Consider the following 23,096-nt stretch of genomic DNA (forward strand, 5'->3'; position numbering starts at 1 on the left):
AACAACCCAACCGAGCAGGAATTGCATCACCTCAAAATTGTGGTTTCCTTTAAACATTAAAAAGTATGGCAAGCATTTCCATTCACGTAATTATCAGTATTATCAACTCTCCTCACAACTCCTTCTTCTCCAGCATCTAACTGTTGGGACGGTAGGGACTTCCCTGCCTCCCTTCCATGCAAGCAGAGGGCTCCTTTGCGACCCAGCCGCAGCCATTTGCTCTTATCCTAACCTCTCGACAAGCTCAGGAGCTTCTTCAGCAATCAGGAAGACTTTATGGGGTGGATGAGCAGCAACTCAGCACATTCCCTCCATAAATGTTTATTTGGGGAGTTACAGCATACATATTTGGGCTTCCCATGGTAATTTGGCTCTGATGAGCTTTCCTTATTGCCAAAATGGTGGATACCTCCATAAAAGGGAGCAGTAACTTCTCTGCAGCTCTGCTACCTCAGCAAACAGACCTCAGTCAGGCAGATGTGAGCCAGACCGATACCTGCATGAGAAATCAAAAATGAAAAGCAAAGTGCTACTGAAACCGGTGCTGGTGACTCAGGAAGAAAGTTTTTTTTTTCCCCCCTATACTATAAGGAGGCCACCAGCTCCTACTTACCCAGCTACTGGTTCCTACCTAGACAACCTGATACAAATAAGAACATAGGAACGTGAATTCTGTTCCAAACTTCACCCCTGACACTGTGCAATTTTGGAAAAGTCATTTAACCTCCCGAATCTCCATTTTTTTCCACGTATGAACCCGAAACGTCATAGTGAGCCTTGCAAGGACTTCTGAAATCTTTTAGTGGCACATGTCAGTGCCAAAAGCACCGTTAGCAGCATTACAGGACTAATTCCCTCACAAGGGAGGGAAGCTCACTGTGGTACAGGTATTTTGGGTACAATTATTACCCCTGGAAGTGCTTAGATATCATTGCATAAAATTGTAGGCAGACAAATCTTTCAGATGGGATAGAAACCAGAGGCCCTGACTGGTTATTAAAAGACATAACATTTTGAAGAAGCCCATATGTTAGCTCTTCTGTGTTCACCCTGTTCCAATTTGGATAATTACATTCTGACTCCTTAAAGCAGGGTGGCTGACCTGCCTGGCCCTACCAGCTGTATATCCAAATCTTCACGTGGCCCAGAGCGATACAACACAACCCACGTGTTTCAAAGAGCTGAAGGAAAAGAGGAGGTCCATGAGAGGTTTGTTGTCCAGTGAGAAGAAAGACTCCCTCCTGGAGTGGGAGCCCTCCCCTCCTGCCTAAATTAGAGTCCTTGCCTCAGGAGCTGACAACTTGCCCTCCTGTGTCACCTCTCATGGGAACCTGCCTGGTATTGTCAAAGTGCCATTGCGCTTTGTCCCCAGGTGGCTGTGTCATTGCAGTACTGGTGCTGAGAACCTTGCAGACCCACAGCTTGTAACACAGTTTGGCAGCTTAAAGGCCTGGTTATTAATAGTGAAGTACCTAGTAACATACTAGTTACTAATAGTAACCCACATTTCTATTTTATCATTAACAAAGAAAAACATTTTATCCCTGGCAGTAAGTGGAGACTGGCTTGCCCTAGAATCAAGCAAGAGAAGACACTGAAGGTTCACATTCCCCTCTTCCCTTGGAGATCAGGTAGTCACTGGTGCTCACTGACCTTCTCCTTTTTTATTTATAAACTCTTAATTATACTTCACTGTGCTAGCGAATCTTGACCACCACAGAATCCCAAAATACAGAAAAAGAGCCATATCTGAGCCTTGATCAGCTTCCTGACACAGCAAAGAAGAGGAGCAGCATACGCTGCAAAGGATTTTTTCACCGTGGACACACAGTAAGTTTTCCCAAACCTAAGATAAGCTGCCATTTCCAAACAGTGAAAGAAAGTAGTGGTAGCTCCAAGCAGCCTCCAACATCTGTCCAATTTTGCATTTCGGATGCCAGTCTGACCCCAATGATGGTGCAGCAGCCACTCTCCTGTCCCTCACATGGGCAGCCCTGTGCCAAGATGCGGGTATCCGATGAAGCTATTTCTCCAGACTTCATAGATGCAAAGGAGGGGAACCTGTCCTGTCCCCATCTCTTCACAGGTGCTGGTGGCACCTGGGCCATCGCACAGGGCTGTGAGGGGTGCCAGAGGCACCAATCCCAGGGGTAGAAGACAGTCATGGCTGGGGACGTTCTGCAGGGCTGTAGGTGTGTCCACGCCCAGGAGTCTGTGGTCTGGGGGTTACCAGGGGATCTGGCAGGGGGATGTGGGCAGGCAGGGGACAAGAAAGGGAGCAGAGAGGACCTAGGGCACCATCTGGTGGCTTCAGTCACCGCCTTCCCTAAATCCCTGTCTCGCAGGGTCACAGTATTGCGTGGTCAAGGGCTGAAGAAACATCAGGTCTTTCCAAGAGACAGCCCAGCAGGAAGAAGAGAGCCATGCCCTTGACCCAGACTCATACACCCTTAGGGCACTGCTAGGTGGAAGAGCGGTGCCAACCAGAGCAGTAATAACCATTTCACTTGGGTGCTGTTCGGTCAAGCACCTCCCTTGATAAAGAACCATCCCTAGCTGGGTATTTAGAGATGATTTACAGTAGTGACACCCCTGAGAAGAAAAAAAAAAAAAGAGGAGTAGAAGACAGAAGCAATGAAGGAGAACACCTTGGACTATACCTCGGACATATGTTTCATTGTTGTTATCCACCACAGCAAGGTATTCCTTTTCTACAGATAAAGGCAAAATATAGTTGGCGTGTTTCATACGACAGAACAGTACCCATGCAAGAGCTTGCCCTCTGCAGAAAAAGATCAAACCAATGAACCATTCAAGTGGACCCTGTTTGTTGCCTTCCTAAATTAGGATTTGCTGTAAAGCATTGTGAAGGAGTTATTTTAAAGGGACTAGATGACCTCAGTGTCACCAACACCCTTTGCAGCGATACCAGCTAAGACAACACATTGAGGATGATCACGGTGAGAGACCACATCTCTCAGGACCAAAGGTTCATACCTGGTGGAGAGGGCAAAGGATCCTGGTGCTAACACAGCACCTTCTTTAGAAGGCGGCAGGCAACGCATTTCCACCTCACGCTATTGCTTACTTTGATAATGGGCCTCCACTTCCCTGAAATCCTATCAATACAAAGGGATAATTCAACACCTGGGAATCAAAGATTATACCACCGTAACCTGAAAGCATGCTCTGTGCATAACAGCACCATGCTGGGGGAAGCAAGAGAAGCTGAGACCCTTAGGGACGCAGTTTTTAAGAGGAATCCATTCTCAACATTAATTTTAAAGCAAAACATGTAGAATGAACAGAACCGCCCAGTCATCACCTCTCATCTTTGTAGAGCTGGGAGAGCTGATCCTCAATTTCTCTTTTTTCTTTTTTTTTTAATTGCTCAACATTTAAAAATTAACTCCTTTCCTCTTGCTAGTAATACTCATTTTCTGCATCTACTCTCAGATAAGACAAAAAGACCAAATGACTGCCTTTTTCCTGAAAAAAATCTCTGCTACAAAGTAGCTATACCCATATTATATAAATTATATTTCCTAGTCTCTCCTACCTGTGCCTGAAGGCATTTCCTCATACCTCCTTGGAAAACTCTGTACGATTTAAAAACATTGCTGCTCTCACAGTCTTCTGCGTTATACCTTTGTCTCTCACACACTCTATGCTACTGCGGCTGTCCATGGCGCATGATGCTAAAGAAGTGATACTAGCTTGTGGCTACGTAGCTTCAAAACTTCCTTTTTCTCATGCAGCGGACTTTTACGCTTGCAGGACCAATCCAAAGCCATGGAAATCAACACAGTGACTCCCCCTGACTTTGGCAAGCTTTGGCACACAGCCTAAATCCCGAGACTTGCCAGTGTTTCTTGGAAATTCTGACTTTTTCACTTAATTGATCAGAACCTGGTGTGATTCTTCCAGTACTTCAGCACTGACTGTTCCTAGAATACGCTTTTCTATTCCAAATGTCGTTCTTCCTCTCATGTTTCATTTTAAACAGCTTCAGCTACACTTAAGGTATAGAATTGTTCAGGCATAAATGTAAGAAACACACTAAAAAGGTAACAGAAAGACATGACAAATCAATTCACTGCAAAGTGAGATGCTTGCCAGGAAATTTCCAATAGCACCCAGCATTTTTAGCATTTATAAAATTTAAAAAGCAAAACAGAAAAACTAAGCAGCATTATTTTGGAAGTTTTCACTTTTCATCTAATCCACCAGCTTCTGCTGAATATTTTATTGCCATACTGCAACATATTTATAATTCATCTCATCATTTCTTCAAATTTGTTAAGGAAAGGAATTGTTATACCTGTACAATCCTCTGTAAATTTTTCTGTGAACACAGATTTTTTTCTGGTCATATTAGTAAACACTAAAATTGCTGACTTCAAAAATATTTATAATTGTCGCGATCACTTAAAAAATGGAATACGGGTCTAATAAGCCGTGCTGCCTATTCATTGCTCTTTCTGAAATGAATTCCTCAACACTGGGAAGAGAAAAAGCATTTTCCTGTGGTTAAATAAAGTCCAAATTGCATGTTTGAAATCTCTTCTAATAAAAAGAGCAAAGCAATAAGCGGATTATCTCTTTAAACATAGTATAGGAAGGCTGGAGGCCCTGGAGACATTTTCCATAGCCTCTATCTCTGATGCATAGCAACATTATCTTCAACTAGAGAGGGTCCTATGACCCTGGAGCTCAATTTTAATTTGATCTTCTTCTTTAAAGAGGTTTCTGTGATTCCTCTCAAGTTATGCTGCATATTCTTATTTTGGGTTGGTTTTGTTTAGTTGTTATTTTGTTGTTGTTTTTTAATCTGAGATAAAACAGCCTCAGCTTTTTGATCCACTGGTTTGATCGTGTTATATGGATATTTAATGTAACCTTTTCCCTATCAGAACTAGAATACGCATCAGCACAAATGGTAGGCAAGTTCCAGCTGACAGGAGAGAGAAATGCTTGGATAGAAAATTCACCTCTAGGGCCTCCCTCCAGTCATTCTAAGTTTCAGAACTGGTCTGCCTGGCCAAATAGCATATGGGGGTGGGGGTAAAGAAGTCCTACACCCTTGTTGGGAAATACCGGCCAGGTGAAACAAAGGCAAACCTATTGGTTTTGGTGGGGCAGAGGTACCATGCCTGCTCCCACAGAGGCTCAAAATCCCAAGTAATAATAAAGCCCATTGCCAAGAAGAACAGGAAATTGGGGAGCTCAGCTTGAACGTCTCTGGGCTGAACCTGGCACCAGACCCGCTTGGTTTACGCGGCGCCAGCAAGGGAGTTTCCTCGGGTTCCCACCTCCTTGTTCCTCTTCCCTGTTCTGGAAAGGGCGCTGCCACTGAGACATGTTGCCAGACAGGGATATTTTCTCTGTTTTCCTTTTCTCCATCTTTATCTCTGTCCATGCATCCAGTCCTCACCATATACTGCTGATATTGCTGAAGGGAAAGCATTTACTCGGAGGCACTGATTTGAGTCGCCTGAGTATGGTCACAGCAGGCAGCTGTGACTACTTGATGGGATTAGCAGATTATGAGAAAGCGTGTTTCACTGTGGGGTTCCTGAGAAAGGGAAAACAGGCAGGTGGATGCTTGGATCTCAGTTAAACTATGCATGAAAGCCTGATGGCCATGTCAGGAAAGCCGTAGGCACAGGATCAGACGGACTGCTGCAGGTCAGGATCAGAAGATCAAGCCAGCAAGCAGGGAGGTCTCTGGATTGTCCTATCAATTACAGAGGATCGAGATTTAAGTATTTCAGCCAGGCCAGGTGATAGAAACCTGAACAGATCCCATCTGCACCATTTCTAAGGCACATGTGAGTGCCTGACAAAAGCAGCTTTTCTTTTGCATCAAACATCTTTGCTGCATCATTGCAGACTGAGCCCTGGTGGGATGTGAACAGATGCATTCTGTTGCTAATGAAGGGCAGTTTAGAAGGAGCCAGGGGTTTCACAAGTCCCTCGTGGTTGTGCCCTGAAGTCACTGTGGATCTCTGCAGAGAACTGGGGATGTAAGAGAGTACTTCTGCCGTACGGAAAGATGTCTGGTCCACATAGGGTCAGATTTTCCCTGTTAGATATTCTCATACAATGTATCAGAGGATTCTTCTAGAGATGCTTGCTTCTTAGGTGTCTGCAGAATGATGAAAAGGAGAAAAAAGAAATGGAGGAAAATTATTCAAAAGAAGATGAATTAATTCTTAATAAGCAGACACTGACGTTTGTTCTGTTAGAAATGGCTCTAAGTGATCCGCTGAAACAGAAGCCACTATAGTGAGAAATGCTGCTCCGCCAGAGATGAACGTGACTAATCCAGCCCAGGGATAAAGATGCCTCCTTTACTTGTCACTCTTCCCCCAAAAAGCTGTCAGACAGGGAGGGGAGGGAAAATTGGACTTGGTAAAAAAATAAATCACTTTGGATTCTGTGAAGGAGGAATTCCCTGACCTCCTCAATCCTGTTTCTTCAACAGTTGAGTCTATTCCTCACAACCATTCCTTGTGTAGACAAGGCGCTGACAGACTGATATTTTAAGCGCTGTGTGGCACAGGCCTGCTGTAAGCAAGGTTACACAGCAAGTAGCTGAAATGCCACCGGGTGAATGAAGCCCTACCTACACTAGCATTTTCTCTGTTGCCACCACCAAAGGGAAATATTTTACAAAAGCGCTGTGCAGGCACCTCCAAAGCATGTGGGATTAACCCCTCGCTACCCAAGCTGGCTGACAGTCCAGCGCGACAGCATGCAAATGCTGTCATTTCAGGGGCTCCCTGCCCCGCTTCCCTTTACAGCTCCCCCTCTATGCGCAGCATCCCACAGCAAGGGCTGGCTGGACTCTGCTGCAGTCAGCCACCGTCCAGCAATCCCATCTCCCACTCACAGGCCAAACCCTCTGGCCCACAAGTCACACTCTTAGGGAAAATACCCTGTTATATAGCTGGCTGGAAGACAAGTGTCCCAGACAGTCACAGACCAGGATGACTGAGAGGGAAGCGGATCAACGTGCTTGCAACAGTAGTGGAAAGTGCAGTCAAATTCCCCTGTGCAGAGGTAATGGGGCCCTGCTGCTTCCTTCTGACCAGCGCAAGAACTGAGGACCCTCAGTGGTGCCTGCTCTTGCTGTGAGAGTTCATCCTATCCCCTCTCTTTGCTTTCTTCTCCTTTGTTTCTCCCATCTCTGCTTTGGCCTTCATCCGGCCCTGGCTGAGACTACCAGCACCAGACCCACTCACACACAGGTGCTCCTTTGCTCTTGTTTTGTTGCTTTGCTCCTGCTCTGTTTTTCAGACCCACTGCCCCCCAAAGCAGCGGTTGAGTGATCTGGGCCACACACAAGGGATTCAACACAGCCCAGACAGCTCCACAGTAGGGAAAAAACCCCGCATATACTGCATCTCATCATCCAGACTGAATCATTTCAAAGGGGGCATCTGATAAAGGTATACAGAAGAATAAAGAGGACAGGGAAGAGGGATCAGGACCTACTGTTTTCCCTATCCAACTAATTCAAAATGCAGCAAGAACACAAAAACGGGGATGGTGTCTTTTCCAGTGCATGTGATGCACTGGGGTATAAGACAGCCTATATAAAATAACCCACCCTTCCCCTCAATAATCAGGTACCTGCCACTGCCTTTGCTACCACCAACCACTGTGGTGCCAGAGCAGTAACTACAGGAGGCCAGTGGCCTAGAGACCAGACCACGTGAGAAGTAGCTGTGACACAGAGGAGGACACTTGACTTTAGACCACCTTTTCCTAAGAGGTGGGAGTTGTGAAAATGCCTCAGACACTGGAAAATACTGTCCTTCGTGAAAGAGAGGGATGGTGCCAAGTGAAGTTTGCGCCATCCTCCACACTGCATAGTCAGTCAACCTGGGGAACTGTCCCCAACAGGACATCAGTGGGAGGATGCAGGATACATTTTTCAAGAACATTTTCCAATGCTAGAAGAGTGAATATATTTTTTAAGCAGATAAGAGGTCTGGAGGGGAAAAGAATAATGAAGTTCTGAGGACAGGAAGGAAGTGTTCCCTGGGGTGCCTCATGCAACTTTTGTCCCTGTGAAACAGCTGGTGCCTGCCAAAGGCAGAGTAGAGGGTTGTGTGGGCCCCAGGTCTGCTTGACGTGGCCCCCACAACTGATCGGCACCTGCATATTCCAAGTTGCAGCTACTTTCACTACGAGTGAATTTCATTCCTTGTCTCTAACTCATAACTCCCAGCCCACAAGAAGATCCAAGCCTGCCTTTTTCTGAGCCACAGAACTGACAGAGACTGTATCAGCCCAAACTCCGTTCAGAACATCTCAGCTTCTGCTACCATGAAATGGCTCTCAGGTGCTTAATGCCAGTGAAAGCAAAGCTGTGTCCAGGGTCTGCTGGACCCCTCTGCCCAGGAGGACTTCTCAGCTGTCTAAATAATCTGGAAAGGGCAACTGTGGGGACCAGCATCTGGCCAACTCTCCATGAACGTCTGTCCCCTTCAGAGGGAGCAGCGATGCCAAACTCCTCAATTCCTTCTAGGATACGTCACACAGCAAAGCATCTGCATGCAACCAGGACTGCCAGAACTGGTAGCAGTGCAGGAGCAAGGGTTCTGCCGGAAGAGGAAAGATAGGCTACATGTGCAGCTCAGCTGGCAAGTGGATGTGACTTCCTGTTTTCCCCTTTTGGTGGGACTGGAAGTGGGGAAGGAGCAGACACACTTACTGCCTGCTAGGGCCATGGCAGCTCTGTGGGTTTTCCTTCCCCATGTGCCCAGTGCATAAGGGAACTCTCCAAGAACAGGGCCCCAGCCCTTACCTTCCCTGGAGGACTCTTTCTGGGTGATGGGTTGTTTGTGTAGTTCTCGAGGCTAGAATAGACATCAACTTGCTGCAAATCCAGGCACTGCAGAGAGAAGAGAGTAGGGATCAAATAAATTACTTAGGTTTAAGACAACTAATTGCCTACTGTGTTGTTCCCCATCTCATGCCATCTCGACAATTTTTAGGAACCCCATCCATCTCCAAAATTTTGAACTTCCTGACCTGAACTTGGGCAAACAGAATATCCTTTTCCCCTGAAATCTTTTCAGTGCAGCTGCATCATCTTCCTTTTTCAGGCTCACAGAGACAGGCTTTGATATCATCTACCCTGTATAAGGCAGAGGAGAAGAATGCCAATGCCCCTGCCTCCCTCTGCTCCAAATTGTCCCAGAATGCAGAATAAAGTCCCCTCTGCTACATGAAAGGATACTGTGCACCATGGGGACGACAGGTAACAGGGAGTGCTCTGCATTGCTCAGGACTGTTTAGGTGCCTGACACCCACAAGCTCTGACTCATGGTTATTGTGGGCACACAAAGGTGATAAGAGGGGCGAAGCTGAAGGTCCTGAAGCACAGGAGCTGTTGAAAATGGGAAACCCTACATGAGGCATGATTTCTATTTATTGTTTGGAATTTTTTTCCAAGCCAGAAATCTCCTTTCTTCTTAGAGTGAGCAAAAAATAATAAAAAAAAAAATCAATACACTCCCAGGCCCTCAAACATATCCGTCGTCCCACACAGCTACACAGAGAAACACACACACACCCTACATGTGTATGTACCCACTAGTCCCCCAGGTAATCGTGTCACAGGAGATGCGTGTCAGTTTGAGTGATGTTCCAGATCTGCCTGAAGGATCAAACATAACAATCAGGAGGACTTTTCCATGTGTGTTTCAAGGATGACAGCAGGTTGCCAAGGTGGCTGTTTCTCTGGCAACAGGAAGATGGGAGGAGCTCCGGCCGCAAGAGGGGCAGATGGTATTAGTGGATAGACTGCAAAGGGAGCGAGGCGCCCTGCAACACAGTGAGGAGGATGAGCAAAACGTGGGGGCTTGACTCTGGGGCTGCCAGTCACCTGAACCCTCAACATTTCATCCAGAGTTGCAAATGCTTGGCATCTTTCAGGATCATGGCCAGCAGAATGGTGGTTTGAACAGGATCAGATGATAGAGCAGCAGCATTTGGGACTGGAGCTTGGAACAAACAGGCACTCAGACAGGAGGGAGCCGCAGTGAACAGAGCACCACATGGCTCTCCTATTCCCACTCCTCCTCCGGGAACAGTGAAATTATTTCACCTGTCTGCTTCCCACTCCCAACAACCCGCTTGCCTACACAGACATTCCCAACTATTCGCATGTGCACATGCGCACACAGAAAATCCCATTTCCCCATCCTCATTTTCAATTCTCTTTGTGATGCTCGCAGTGAGGACCTCGTCCCATGTGCTGCACTCCCAGCAGCCTGGCTCTGTGTCCCCTTGGCAGGACAGGCAGCCTCTTTCACTGTTCTAGTCTGAAGCCACTCACAAGCAACAAGGATCCTTTTGGTGTTTGACCTCCAAAAAAGATTTCTTTCGCAAGCGCTCTTCCCATGGAGGCTGTTGACAATGCTGGTCCTTTGCCGGCCAATTGGAAAGCTGGTGTCCCCAACCGCCATTTGCAAATTAAATACTTTTACTTGGTCACTGGCCACCTGCTACTGTCACAGTGGAGGCACACAGGCCTCTCTCCTCCCCGCTGGCAGATGCCTTCCCATCCCCAAGCAGCCTCCTTGTCTTGCTCACACCAGGAAAAGCTCCTGTGTTCTGGAACCTGCGTGCGCCGCAGGAGTTCTGTTTGCTGCTCAAAAAAAGCTTGTTTGAAGTGTAAAGCAGATGAAGTGAGTCCCTCGAATTATTATTTCCAAGCTGCTCGTTAACTAGGCAGCTAAGCTGGAAGACAGAGGAAAATACAGGTTTGGGTCTGGGCAGTGCAGTGAGGTAGAGCTGCTCCAGGGCTGCAGGGGGACAAAGAGGTCAAGGAACACCTGGCAGTGTAGTTGGAACCAAGTGGGTACCCAGCTGCCCCCTTATTACCAGAGGTTTTTGCTACCTACTGCTTTTCACTGTCTACACCCACCTCCAGGGACCATGAGGTAAACGGTGGCACCTGAAAGAGCCAGTGGGGAAGGCATTTGCTCCTAGGGATTTTCAGCAGGATGGCTGTGCAGAAGGTGTGCTAGGACCCTTCCCACACCAGGAGTGAGCCTTGCTGCTGTGTGCAGGATAACACAGAGCATTTAATGAGCTGCCCCAGCCAGTTCCAAGCCCTTACTTTGATGTCCAGTGCTGCCTCCTCTTGCTCTTGCTCCTAGCTCCAGGCCTGCAAGGAGACTGTGGTCCCCTGACCTGACTCTTTTCCAGACTCTGACCTCTTGCTTTTCCCCACAGATAGCACATCTGGCATGTGCTGGCCTCCTTTCCTGTCCCCTAATCTCTGACCTCCTTTTTTATCTAATCACTCGGAGTTATTTCTCACTTGTCCTTCCCTCTTCCTTGCCTTAGCTTACCCCAACGCTGACCACAGATTTCTGCCCTCCCCGTGAATTAAGCACTAAGTGTTCAACACCCAATTTAACACCAATGGGTTTTCACGACGCACCTGATTTCAATCTTAGTTTGCAGGGCTGGGTCTACACCATGCAGAGTCCCAACAAAATTTAGCAGTGGGGCACCAGAGTCATCTTTCAAAGGAAATAAGGTTTGTCGACTTTCCACTCCCCTCACCTGTCCTGAGGGCCCATCCAATGCAGGGTCTCCATCCCAGGGCTCTTGCCCTCTCTCTCCCATTAACTTCTCCGTTACACCTCGCAGCCCTGTGCTCCCCCCTCCTCACCTCGCAGCCCTGCTCTCACCACATGCGGTGTCTGTGGCGGGAGTTGCTGCTTCATGCCTGAACGAGTCACCCTGCAGCAGCTGCTCCATGGTAAAGTAACCTCCAGTGGGCGGGCTGGTACCCCCCCAGCATACAGGAGATGGTCCGAGGCCACTTGCAGCGCTGCCAAAGAGGGCTGGGCCACCTGCCCTGCACACTGGGCTGGCTAAAAGCCCTGCACAGCTGGCGTGCAGTAAACGGGCTTCGGGGGAAGGCGGCTGGGCCAGGTCTATAGGGCTCCTGCAAGCACAGGGGCGCAGCCAGCTCCTGGGACTGCCTGTGCCTAAGGCTGGCTCTGCTGGCTTGCTATATTAGCCTTAGTGAGGTCTCCTGAACAGAACAACATGATGAAACATGTAATTAAGATGGAGCTAAGGATGCATGACGAGGCCGACTGAGCGAGAAATGGATTTGATTTTTTTTTTGTCTCCTTGCAGAAATCACCCACTTCAGCAGGAAACTACCCATTCGGATTTTTATAAGCCTGAATTAAAAAGAAATTACTTGATACAAATGAGTTTTATAACCTGCAACCTTCTTTACCCAAAGCATTGCTTTTTGCCAAGAATAAACGTATCACATACAAAATATAGTGCTTTCTTTTAAAGGTCTACTCCAAAATTAAAGGGACACAAAATGGTGCCCCGCCACCTGCAAAGTGAGAATGAGAAGGGGGTAGGCCCATCCTCTTTTTCATATCTGCCCCCTATCAGGTCTCCTGCTTCCTTGGCAGAGCTTTGCTCCTCTCTGCAGTACATTCTCCAGAGCTTCGTTTTGTTTATTTTAAATGATTAATGCAGCAGAGCTTACAGGTTTTCCTCAGAGAGACTTTCCCAGCCCTTATAGGCCTCACAGTCAGAAAGGTTTCCTAATATTCAGGCAACATCCTTCTCTACTCGCTTTCCTTTTTTTTATTCCTCCTCGTTTGTCCCACAGATCATGGGGGGGGAAAAAACAACCTTCCCTGCTTAGTGGAGCAGCTCTCCCATGGGAGTGAAAGAAGAAAAAAGAATCCATTTTAAATGGAGCTGGATGGGTTGGAAATGGGATTAGGGGTCATGGTTACTTGATGTAGATGAGGTCTGGGCCTGACATTTTAGGAGAGCCACTCCAATCCCGTTACCTATGACACTGCTGCTGCTGGGCTCAGGGAGTGGCAGCAGACAGCATTCCCCAGTCTGGGAAATGGAAAAAGGAGATCCTATGCAATGAAAGAAAAATGTTCCAAAAAAGAGACTCCCTTCACTTTCTTCCTGCCCTTTTCCCTCCGAGAGCTAATCAGCGGGCTCAGGACTGCAGCGGTCCATGACACTGACACCAGTGAAGGCGTCACAGCAGGAGCCCTAAACAGCTGGGTTGTCGTGGGGAGCACTTTGCCCCTTTCCTGAGCCATCATTCTCCAGCTGGGGAGTGCACATGTCCTTGAGACACCCTACGGTACGAAGCGGGGCTGAGATCCCCTCTTCCTTCCTGACTTCTGGAGACCCTTCTACCTCTACCACCAGAAACCCTCTCTGGCCCCACACTTGCTGCTCTCTGCTGCTACACTGCTGTCAGAGGGAAGTGCATAGTGCGAGGCTTTGGCATTAGGAAGGCCACTAGTGGGACCAGGATGGAGATACGCAACATGCACAGTCCTGAGAGGAGCTAAGCAGGGCAGAGCACAGGAGCACAGTCACCACGACCAGGCTGGTATGTGGGTATTGCTTATGTTTCACATCATGATACTGGTGTTGTCTATACCACAGCAGAGCAGGGAAAGGAAGGGTTGTACCATGATGTAGACAGAAGGGATGGAGGGCGATTGTGGTACTCACGTCATAGACAGGAGGTGGTGGTGGTGGTGGTGGTGGGCTGGCTGAAGGGGGCTGTGTTTCCACCTTGTTTCTCGGGATATTTAGCTGGTTCCTTCTAGGGCACAACACCTGTTGAGGACAAGACACTAAATGACACATTGGGAGAAAACACCATCTCCCCAAAGATGACGTGAACACCGATGTCATGTCAAAGCTAGCTGATCGCACACCTTGAGTGCTTCCACAGCAAAGAGTGCTGGCATTCTCTGCACAATACGGGCCGGTCCCTTTCCTCACTCCAGGAGTCTGCTGACTTACACTGGAACAGTGGAAAAGAGAACTGGGCTCTGTGCGTACATAGAAATCGCTTTCACCACTGAAATGTTGCTCGTTGGAGGATGTAAGTATTTAACAACACACGACCATGCTGTAGGACAGGCAGTAAAGCAGGGCCCTGTTCGAAGTATGTGGGGGAATTTCAGAGAAGGAAAATGCAGTGACTTTCATCGGGATTTGGCTAGGAAGATTTTGCTAATCTGTAGAGTCTAGAGAAGAGCACCAGATGACCATTAATGATGACATACAGTCAGTGATACGCTGATGTGCAAGTCCAGCGTGGAGTTGAAAGACAAAGGTCTCTTCCTCTGAAATGTTTCTTGCATTGGATGAGTTCTCCTTGAACATGCTCCATTCATGCACAGATAAGGGTTAGCCCTGCTCAGCAAGCAAGAAGGAGGCAGAAAGGGAGAAGGCTTTGCTTTGCTAAGTATCTCTGTTCTAATTCGGAAAGAAGTGGGATGATTATATTCACATCACATGAAAACGATGAACTGCTTTCCAGTCCATTAGTAACTAAGGAGGATGCTAAATAGCTTCTCTTAAAGATAAACATTTTTAAACCAGCAGGTCTGAGCAAGCTGTGGTGAGAAATATGGGCTGTGTTCTGCAGGAGGGCAAATGTAATGACTGCATGATCTCTTCGGGCCCCAAAGAGAGCCTGTAGGTCTGAGACTTGCTGGCCCACCTCAAAACCTAGAGATGCCAATTGGCAAGGCGTGACAGTGTCTCCCTCCTCATCCCCATGGAGACACTGTCTAGGCAAGCAGAGATGGGGGCCTGTCTCCAGCCTAGTCACTCTGCCACTTACACTCCTTCCCTCTCCATCAGACTCCCTGCAAGATAAGTCTCACGAGATTAGCAGGTCTGCCAACTGCTGCCATTCTGTTTTCAGCCTCATGATCTCTGACTCTGTGTGCTGAAGGCTGATGCTCCTTGGAGTCATAGGACTGCACCAGCAGCACAGCCTCCACATAAAAATGTATGCAGAGGGTCTGCTGTCATGGTGGCAAAGAGCAGGTTGAAAGAGTAAATATGGGGGATACTCTACCTAGGAAAAAACAATCCCCAAATTCCATTCTAAAAGACATCATTTTTTTTTAAGACAGCCTTGAAATCACTGGAAGAGTGCAGAGGATGCTGTTTTGAATTCCTGAGGGTGGCAATACTAGGAGCAGTAGGTTTTCCCCAAACAACAGGGATGCCAGTATCATGTCTCCAGAATTTTTTCCACAGGGCCCTTGTCTCACCCAGATCTTTCATCCCTACTTGTGGCTTTTCTTCTCCTGCTGTCTCCATCCTTTCTCCCCCACTCCTGGTTTCCCCTTTGCCCTCAGCTACTCATCCCAGCTTCCACATCCTCACCCAGCTGGTCCCAACCTGTGCCACTGGTCTGCTCACCTGAGGGGCCCCGTCAGTGCAGTCTTAATACTCATCTCCAAACTGCAGTGCTTGCTCACTCCGGTTTCCAGTCCCAGTTTCCCTCCTGAGGCTCCTTCTTCCAGCCTCACAGAATCACCACTGTTGGAAGGTGCCTCTGGAGATTGTCCAGTCCAAACCCCTCTGCTCAAAGCAGAGTCAAGTAAAGCAGGGTGCTCCTCCGGTCCTTGTCTCTCTCTTTTTTCCCAGTTAGTCGGGACTTGCACACAGGCTTCCCTGGGGTCCTTGTCCTGACCTTCCCTGCTCACTCTGTCTCTTAATGTTTTCTCTGCCAAACGCATGCCCAAGGCTCTGGTCCCCATCCCCTCCACACTCCAGATTGTTTTCTTTTATGGTGCCCAAGGAATGCAGTCGCACAGTCTTCTTGCAATCAGGTTGTGCCCTTGCACTGGAGTTGCCCCCATCTTTACAGAGGATTAGAAACAGGGAAATTCCTGCCCTCCTCCTGCCACCAGGGCTGCCACAGACTTGCTTGACTGCACAGGATGTTACCTGTCTGACTGGCACCGTGTGGAAAGGCAGCCTCGCAGCGCTCCTTTAGACAATTGAGCTGCTAAATTGACAAAAGCCAAGACTGAGCATGCACAAACTGCAGTTTTCCAAAGACCCATCACAAGGCTACGTCTCCTTGAATATTCTCAGGGCCAGCACACTGCTAGTGTGACTTCTTGCCCTGTGTCATATCCTTGCTCTAAAGCAGAGTGTGCTGGAGTCAAAATGATTATCAGAATTTCTTTAATAGACAAATCAATGAGTCGTTTTGTCTTTCCTGTAATATTTTTTCTCAGAAAGACGGAACTTAAAAAAAGAAACTAAACCTGAGGCAGACACTCAGCATGGAAAATTTCAGCACCGGGACTTCCAATTCCACCAAGTTAGAAACAAGTGAAATAAATTCCTAGAATGGGTCATGTCAGGTATTGCTTTTTATTTGGTTATAACTTGCCTTTCTTTTCCACAGAAGCAGAGCTGTTGCGGTGATGCTCAATACAGCAAGAAGAACTGTAAGGGTAATGAGGATTTCCCACACATAAAAGGTCTCTACATACCCTGTATCTGTAAGAAAGAAGGCAAAAGATTCAGTGTGAGTGGAAGTTACAATCCTGCTGCGTTTTTAACCCTGGAAAGAGCCTTGAGAGAGCTAAAATACAGGAGTGCAGAATACGGTGGCACAGATGCACACACCCTTCAAAACGTAGTTTGAGAGCAGGGGGCAGCTGAAGAATCATGCAAAAGAGACTGGATATAAGCAGCTTCACTTCATGTAGATTAGAGGGAAGGGACATAACTATGAGAGCCAAGAAATGTGGCAGGTAGACTTGCAAAGGTCTTCAGCGATAGGGGCAGAAAGACAGATGGTGGAAAGCACACAAGCCACACAAAATAGCAGGGTGGGTACTGTAGGCATCCTCTGACCAGTGTGGCAAAGCTATTTTGTCATGGCTCTTTGCATTTACACTTTCTAAGAAGTTTTTCATATTCCAGCATGCAAATCCAGCCAGTCAGCAGCATGCATGTCCTTATGAATTTTCTCTAACATTCCTCTTATCTTGGCATGAAGCTGGCCCTTGCTTCCAATCTGTGCATTAACAGGACAACTGACCTCTTGTACCACATGGAAAAGGGGGAGACATTATGGTGAGCCCCTAATGGTGAGCACCTAACCTGTACATCTGACTACAGTGAGCCTCCTAACCACGGTGACCTTGTGTTCAACCATCTTTGTCACACTGCTGAAGGCCAAACCTCAGTCTCCTGAACACTGACACCTAAAAGCACGCTCTGACCCAGTGCCCAAGCTCCCTGGATAGACCCTGACTTTTAATCCTGCTGTTCCCAGGAGGCAGGTCAGATAAAAATTATTGCATCTTCACGTCTTCATCTATGCATTGGGAAGAGCAGCACGGATCACCTGTGTAAAATACATTCAACTCTGATGGCATTAAGTATTGGGCATAAAGTATTATTCCCACCTGACCACAGCATGTTTGGGTAGAGGAAAAGAAGAGCAAAGCTCATATTTTCATAGCCAAACTCAGCTGATTTTTAATCAGCTGCCCTTCCTTTCTGGTTGTTCACTTACCTCTAGCAAGGACAAACACTCCCTTTCCCATTATCCGGATATCATCCCATGTGACGTTGCAGTAGTATGTGCCAGTAGAAGAGGTGTTTTCAAGTGACGTGATTGTGTAGTCGTAAGGTATGGTAGCAGTCTTATTCTCTTCTCCAGGAGGGATGGGTACGTTTTCTGACCTATGATGGATGGATGTTTTCTGGCCCAGTGAATTAATCCAGTAATAGGAGATTGAAAATTTGGTGTATTTCTGCATGTAAGGGAACATGACTTTACAGGGGATGGATACTCCTTCCTTGAGCAGTGCGACCTGGATTGGAGGTTTCTGCTGTACATCAACTTTTCTTCCTGTAAGGGTAATAATTGTTAGCAGTCACCTAACATCACTTTAAGTCAGGAGAGGACCGCTGCCCCAAAGACAGGATCACACGGTGAAAATAACCGTATGTCAGGAAGCACACAGTGTTGGCCCTTGTCAGAAATTTAGTGATTCAGAGCACGTGCCCTGTGTGATCTGACACATCTCTTAGGTAATTGCTGTGTGATTTGCGACAGCCTGTTGCATTCGCAGGCTTCCCCTTTTCCCTTGTGAGCTTCTTCGTACAACACCAGCACGCAGAAAGACAGGAAATGAAGCTGGAAGTGAACTGATTTTGCAGTGGCGTGAGACTGTATTTACAACAGATGAATAGAAAGTGATTTTCCAAGACAAATGTTAGCTGGATATCTCCTGAAACTCCTGAGCTACAAACCTGTGCTTGAGCATCTACGTGTGCCCATGTGATGACACTGCGCCAGCGAAGGTACAGTTCGGAAGCAGGTGTTATTGATGGGACTGTGTATTTCTGAAGCACAAGTGAGGAAGGAAATTGCATATTCTGCACAGAGGCCAGCACCAGGGCCATGAGAAATAAGACACAGTTTAATCATGCCAAACTTTTGCTGCTGTAAATGGGCAGCAAAGCACAAGACTCGATGCTAGATATGGGAACTATCTGCAGAAGACTGCAGATCTTAAGTATCGATACGTGACAGTATCTTAGGCAGAGAGATGGGAGATCATGCCCTTCATGAGCTTCCTCCTTACGCAGACAGGGCTGTTGGAAGTGATCTATCACTGCACTTCAGTAGACAATGATGTCGGGAGTTACAAGAGAGGATGAATAAGCACAGATGGGGAACCACACCATAATTGACTCCCTGTTTTGTTTAATCAAAAATCAAAAAAGCTAAGAGTGAGCCATGGGCTAGTAAGGAGCCTGGGGTACAGGATATCTTGGCCTCCCAGCCAAATCTGGGTTTAACATCAGGCAGTCTCTGGATCTATTTGTTTGGCAGCTGACATAACACCACATATAAAGAAACTTAAGAGGAGGCCAATGCAAACCATTGTTGTCTTTAAAAAAGGGAAGTGGAAACTTACACACAAGTCTTCTTACAAAATGAAGGATTTTTTCAGAGACATGAAAATAGAAGGGGGGAAAAAAAGTAGCGAGAGAAAGTAGGGGATGGGCAGGCTTTTCCATTCATGCTTTTGATGGCATTCCCTGGGGATCTGCATCTATGAACAGGCTCATAACAAGGCATTAAAGCTGTCCCAGAGCACAGCCAGGCTTGCTTTCCTGTCATTGTGCACTAACACTGTATCGCAACAGCAGCATCACCTCTGCACAGCGGGACTTGGCATCAGAAAAGGCAACTCAGACTTAGCACTGATGAATGCTGGTCACTGAGAAGTGGGGGGGGGGAGGGGCAATAACGAAGGGAGAGCACAGACACTGTCCAGAAAGGACTGTTGGGAAGTAATATCTGTTAAGGAAAATCCTCTACAGATGACAAAGCCAAGGACAACAGCCCAAGAGTAAGGAAGAGCTTAGGTTACATCACGAGAAAAAGGTTCTTAACTGTAAAAGCAACCGAAATACAGTACATTCCTAAGGGACATGCTCATTCATTGTGAGGGCACCGTCTTATGTACACTAGATACAATATTATGGAAAGAAGGCAACAGAAAATCCTGCAGACACTGTGGGAGGGATAACCCAAGTGGTCTCTTCTGGGCCTTATTTTCTAAAATCATTCATCATTCATCAACCTTCTCCTCATCTCTACCCAGCAGAACACACAAGAATATAGTTTCTATACACAGCACGGCTAAGCACTGCTGTAAAAAAACAGACGAGAGATCCATCTTCATACAGCATCGCAGGAGCCATTAGCTTGAGCAGAACATGCCAGGAAAAAAGCCCAACCATTTTATTTAGGTTATCTAACCCTTCTCCCATGTTCCTCCCTTCTTGAGGATTCTCTCTCTCAGCTTTGAAATGCTTAAAAGACAGAAATAGCAGCAGCGTGCAAATTCCTAGAGGGGATCTCTGGAAATTAGCAAAAGCTGGGAATTAGCAGCTGGAAATGCTCTAATACGAAGAAACATGAGAGTAAACAAAAGGAATAAAAAAATGTATTTTTACCTCCACACTGAAGCAACCAAAGAAACAGGAAGATGACTTTTAGATTAGAGGTCATGATGGGGGGGTCAAAGGCCGTATGAAAGCAACCAGGTATGAAGATCCAAAAGGCAAAAGAGATGTGGGTTTGTCAGGTATTTCCAAGCCCAGGCAGCTGGTTGATTCTCCCATTTGCAAAGGGACGGGCGGGAGGGACACACACTGCTTTTGGTAAGCTGTTCCTGGTAGATGCAGGCTCTTCTGCTTTTCGGTCAGACTCCTCCCTGCACCGAGATTCATTTCTCTATACTATTACGATGGCATTACACCTACCAGCGAGTGTCCAAAAATTAAACTGTAAGCTCTTTAACATATAGAGCTTTTTCTCCCAATGACCATAAAATATCACACGCATTTAAAGCAAACTTTGTCGCCTTCCACAGTGACCAAAGCTTCACAATGGAATACGGAAAAAATGTCCTTTGACTGATGCAGATCGAGGCCGTTTGAGGTGAATGTGGTCAAATTCAGTGAAATGTTCAACTGACTCTGGAGTGACGGGCAAGCTTAGAAATGGCACAGTGGGATTTTTACCATAATTTTGCAAGGATTTGTTTACACAGTTGTTTCGGATCAGCTGTTCCTGATTATCTCACTGTATGGACCATCCAGGTTTTAGAACAAAGGCACCTTGCTTCAAATTATCTTCATCAAGTGCTGTGTCCACATGGGGAAACTACTGAGCAGTGCCACAGAGTTTGGGTTCATGGCAGAGTAGCACTCTCAAACTCCTCCTTTATGTGACCACTCAAGCGGGGGATCACCTGTTTTGCCTTCAACATGGGTAACAGTACCCAGCAGTCAGTACAGAGAAACGATTCCACCGTCCTCCTGACTGCACAAAACTTCCCGCCGCAGCCAACTCCTCCACTAGGTCACTTTGGTGTAAGGCAGAAGTGAGAACAACCAGACAGCGAATTCATCCCTAACAGCTGTGATGCTTCAGATCCACAAGATGCTGGCTCTGAATCAGCTTTGCTGGCTTTGCAATGCAGGCAAGCCTTAAGAAATCTATTGTAGGGAAATCTAAGGAGAGCCCTTTGAAGAAGAAAACCCTTTCTTTGTGGGAGGATCCTGCCGCCTGTACTCACGAAGAGTCTTTGATTTCGAAGAAAGCTTGTTTTTAGCTAAGACATCTGCAATGCAACAGCTGAGCAGCATCTGACTTAAAAAAACCCTGATGTCTGAGAGGTCTTCACTTCTCTCTAGGCAGGTTCCTCCTTTCGCACTTCTTGTGAGATGTTTGCACTGTCCACAAGAAAGCACTTTGCTGCAATTTCAAGGGTGCCTGCTCGCACAGGCTGCTGGGCTGTGGAGAGTGGTGGGGGACAGCCGTGCGGAGAAAGACCTAAGAAGGTAGATGAGCCTGTAAACTGCGCATAGTCGAACTCTATCTGTTGTTTTATCTCTCCAGAGTTTGTAGGAGTGAGGTTTGCTCCAAAGCAACCTTTCATTTACAGCATTTTTCCTCCTGTTCAGCCCGGGACAGGTCCTCAGGAGAAAGGGGTCTCGACACAGGGGGCTGGCGAGCAGCTGCGGCTGCTGCTTCCCCCCGAGCCCAGGGATCACTCCAGTACCTTGCTGAGAAACCTGACAGATGGGGAAAGGAGCAAGTGGCTTTGTGTGGCTCTGCAAGGCTGGTGCAGCAGCTGCACTCCTCCGGGGAAGGTTTAGCTCAGATTAGACAAAACCAACTCCTCTCCCCAAGACATGCTGATGTGAGCGGCACAGGGCTGGTCTCAGCTGGAAATCGCTCCTCGCAGGTCTTAACGCTGAACAGCAAGGACAATCAAGAGCGGTAACAAGACACTTGGGGCCCACTTGGTATTTCAGATATGTAGGCACAGATCAGGCATCTGTGGCTATGGGGGGCTGTGGGATCACAACAGTGCTCGGCAGCATGTCTCAGGCCTGGGCAGCATCTCAAGGTAGTTGGGGTAGGGAGGGAGAAGGGGGCAGGGGCTTACTACTCTCCTGTGGAAGAACTCTGCTGAACAGTGAGGGCTTCCTCGGCTCTTGTATCACGCTCATTCCCATGGTAGCATGCAGCTTTGCAATTTCCAGCATTGATGTATTTCTAGAGGACAGAACATGCTGCTCCTGTCAGTGATGTGTTTTAACTGTTATCAGCATTTATCTGCTTCAGGAATTCAGAGCGATAAGTGGATTAAGTGCGGTAGGTTTGTAGGGCTGCTAGGTCAACATCCTCCTTCCGTCTTTTCCCTTCTCTTCCTATAAACAACCCTGTTGCCACTCTAAATGCCAAGTCCTAGAAATATCACTGTCTGGAATTTTTAAAAAAATACATAGGTCTAGCATTTCAAAAGAGATCACACATAAGACTCAGCTGTGGGATTAGAGGCACGGCCAGGCCAGAAATACATTCACTGCTGGAATTTGCTATGGTAAAGCTCGCTGAAAAGAAATGGCTTTGAAACGACTACCCAGCAGCTATTAACCGCGAGACAGGATGACATTCTGTTCCTTAGAGCCTAAAGGAAGCCTGGATCTTTGAATGTTAAATTCTAATTCAATTCGGTCTGGGGATTCTGGACCATGCTTTAACCCTGGAGACATAAATGGGAGGAAGATGAGGAAAAGCTGGGGAGTTGTGTGTTTTTATTACCAGTCTGTGGCAGGGCTGAACTGATCCCCCCGAAACTTACGTGGAATTAACCAGGATACCTGTGCCAAAGGCAATAAATTACAAAGCTCCAAAGGAATAGGTCATTGTATGACCTTCACTCATGTATTATACAGCACACTGCTGTGTGTGAGCTAGTCCCTGCAGCGTGATATGGAGGGAACCGCCTGTCCAGCTGTAGCCCTGCCACAGAAGAGGCTGGCCGGGATCCGTATGGCTTGGTCCTTCCTTTGACGCAGCGAATGCTGATCACTTCCTGAGACTAAATACAGGATTGGGCCAGGTGCTAGCAACAGTTTCTGCTTGTAGCTGGAAAGCGGCCATTGATTTCACTCAAGCGCTGTTAAAAGCCTGCGACAGTGGCCAGCATTCCCAACCGTGAGGAAAAGCACATTGTTCTGGTGCACACGAACAACAACTAGTTTGGGCAAGTGCTGAACCTACCAGAATTGCCTGTTCACAGCTGTGTCCAACGTACACCCACAAGTAAAGGCGCACACACGCACGTGCCCACACATGCCCCCACAGCAACTCCAGGGAAAGCATTTATTCAAACAAA

The 23,096-nt window shown here is 47.3% G+C and overlaps 1 protein-coding gene across 1 annotated transcript; it reads right to left on the reverse strand.

Moving 5' to 3' along the window:
• Positions 1 to 333: 333 nt before the first annotated feature.
• NFAM1 (NFAT activating protein with ITAM motif 1) lies at positions 334 to 20,033 on the reverse strand. Its single transcript, XM_063322571.1, has 6 exons — positions 19,858 to 20,033; positions 17,396 to 17,734; positions 16,259 to 16,368; positions 13,558 to 13,665; positions 8,819 to 8,905; positions 334 to 6,148 (listed from the first exon to the last, which is right to left on the reverse strand). The coding sequence occupies exons 1-6, from the start codon at positions 19,910 to 19,912 to the stop codon at positions 6,089 to 6,091; spliced, it is 759 nt and encodes a 252-aa protein (XP_063178641.1). The 5' UTR covers positions 19,913 to 20,033; the 3' UTR covers positions 334 to 6,088.
• Positions 20,034 to 23,096: the final 3,063 nt, after the last annotated feature.

This window comes from Chroicocephalus ridibundus, chromosome 1 (genome assembly GCF_963924245.1).
Source record: "Chroicocephalus ridibundus chromosome 1, bChrRid1.1, whole genome shotgun sequence".
Classification (NCBI taxonomy): Eukaryota; Metazoa; Chordata; class Aves; order Charadriiformes; family Laridae; genus Chroicocephalus; species Chroicocephalus ridibundus.

Coding starts and splice junctions, on each gene's coding strand:
- NFAM1 (XM_063322571.1), bottom strand. CDS start 19,912: ATGACCTCTAATCTAAAAGTCATCTTCCTGTTTCTTTGGTTGCTTCAG. Junction 17,735..19,857: donor TTGGTTGCTTCAGTGTGGAG/GTAAAAATACAT, acceptor TTACCCTTACAG/GAAGAAAAGTTGATGTACAG. Junction 6,149..8,818: donor GAAAGAGTCCTCCAGGGAAG/GTAAGGGCTGGG, acceptor ATCATTCTGCAG/ACACCTAAGAAGCAAGCATC.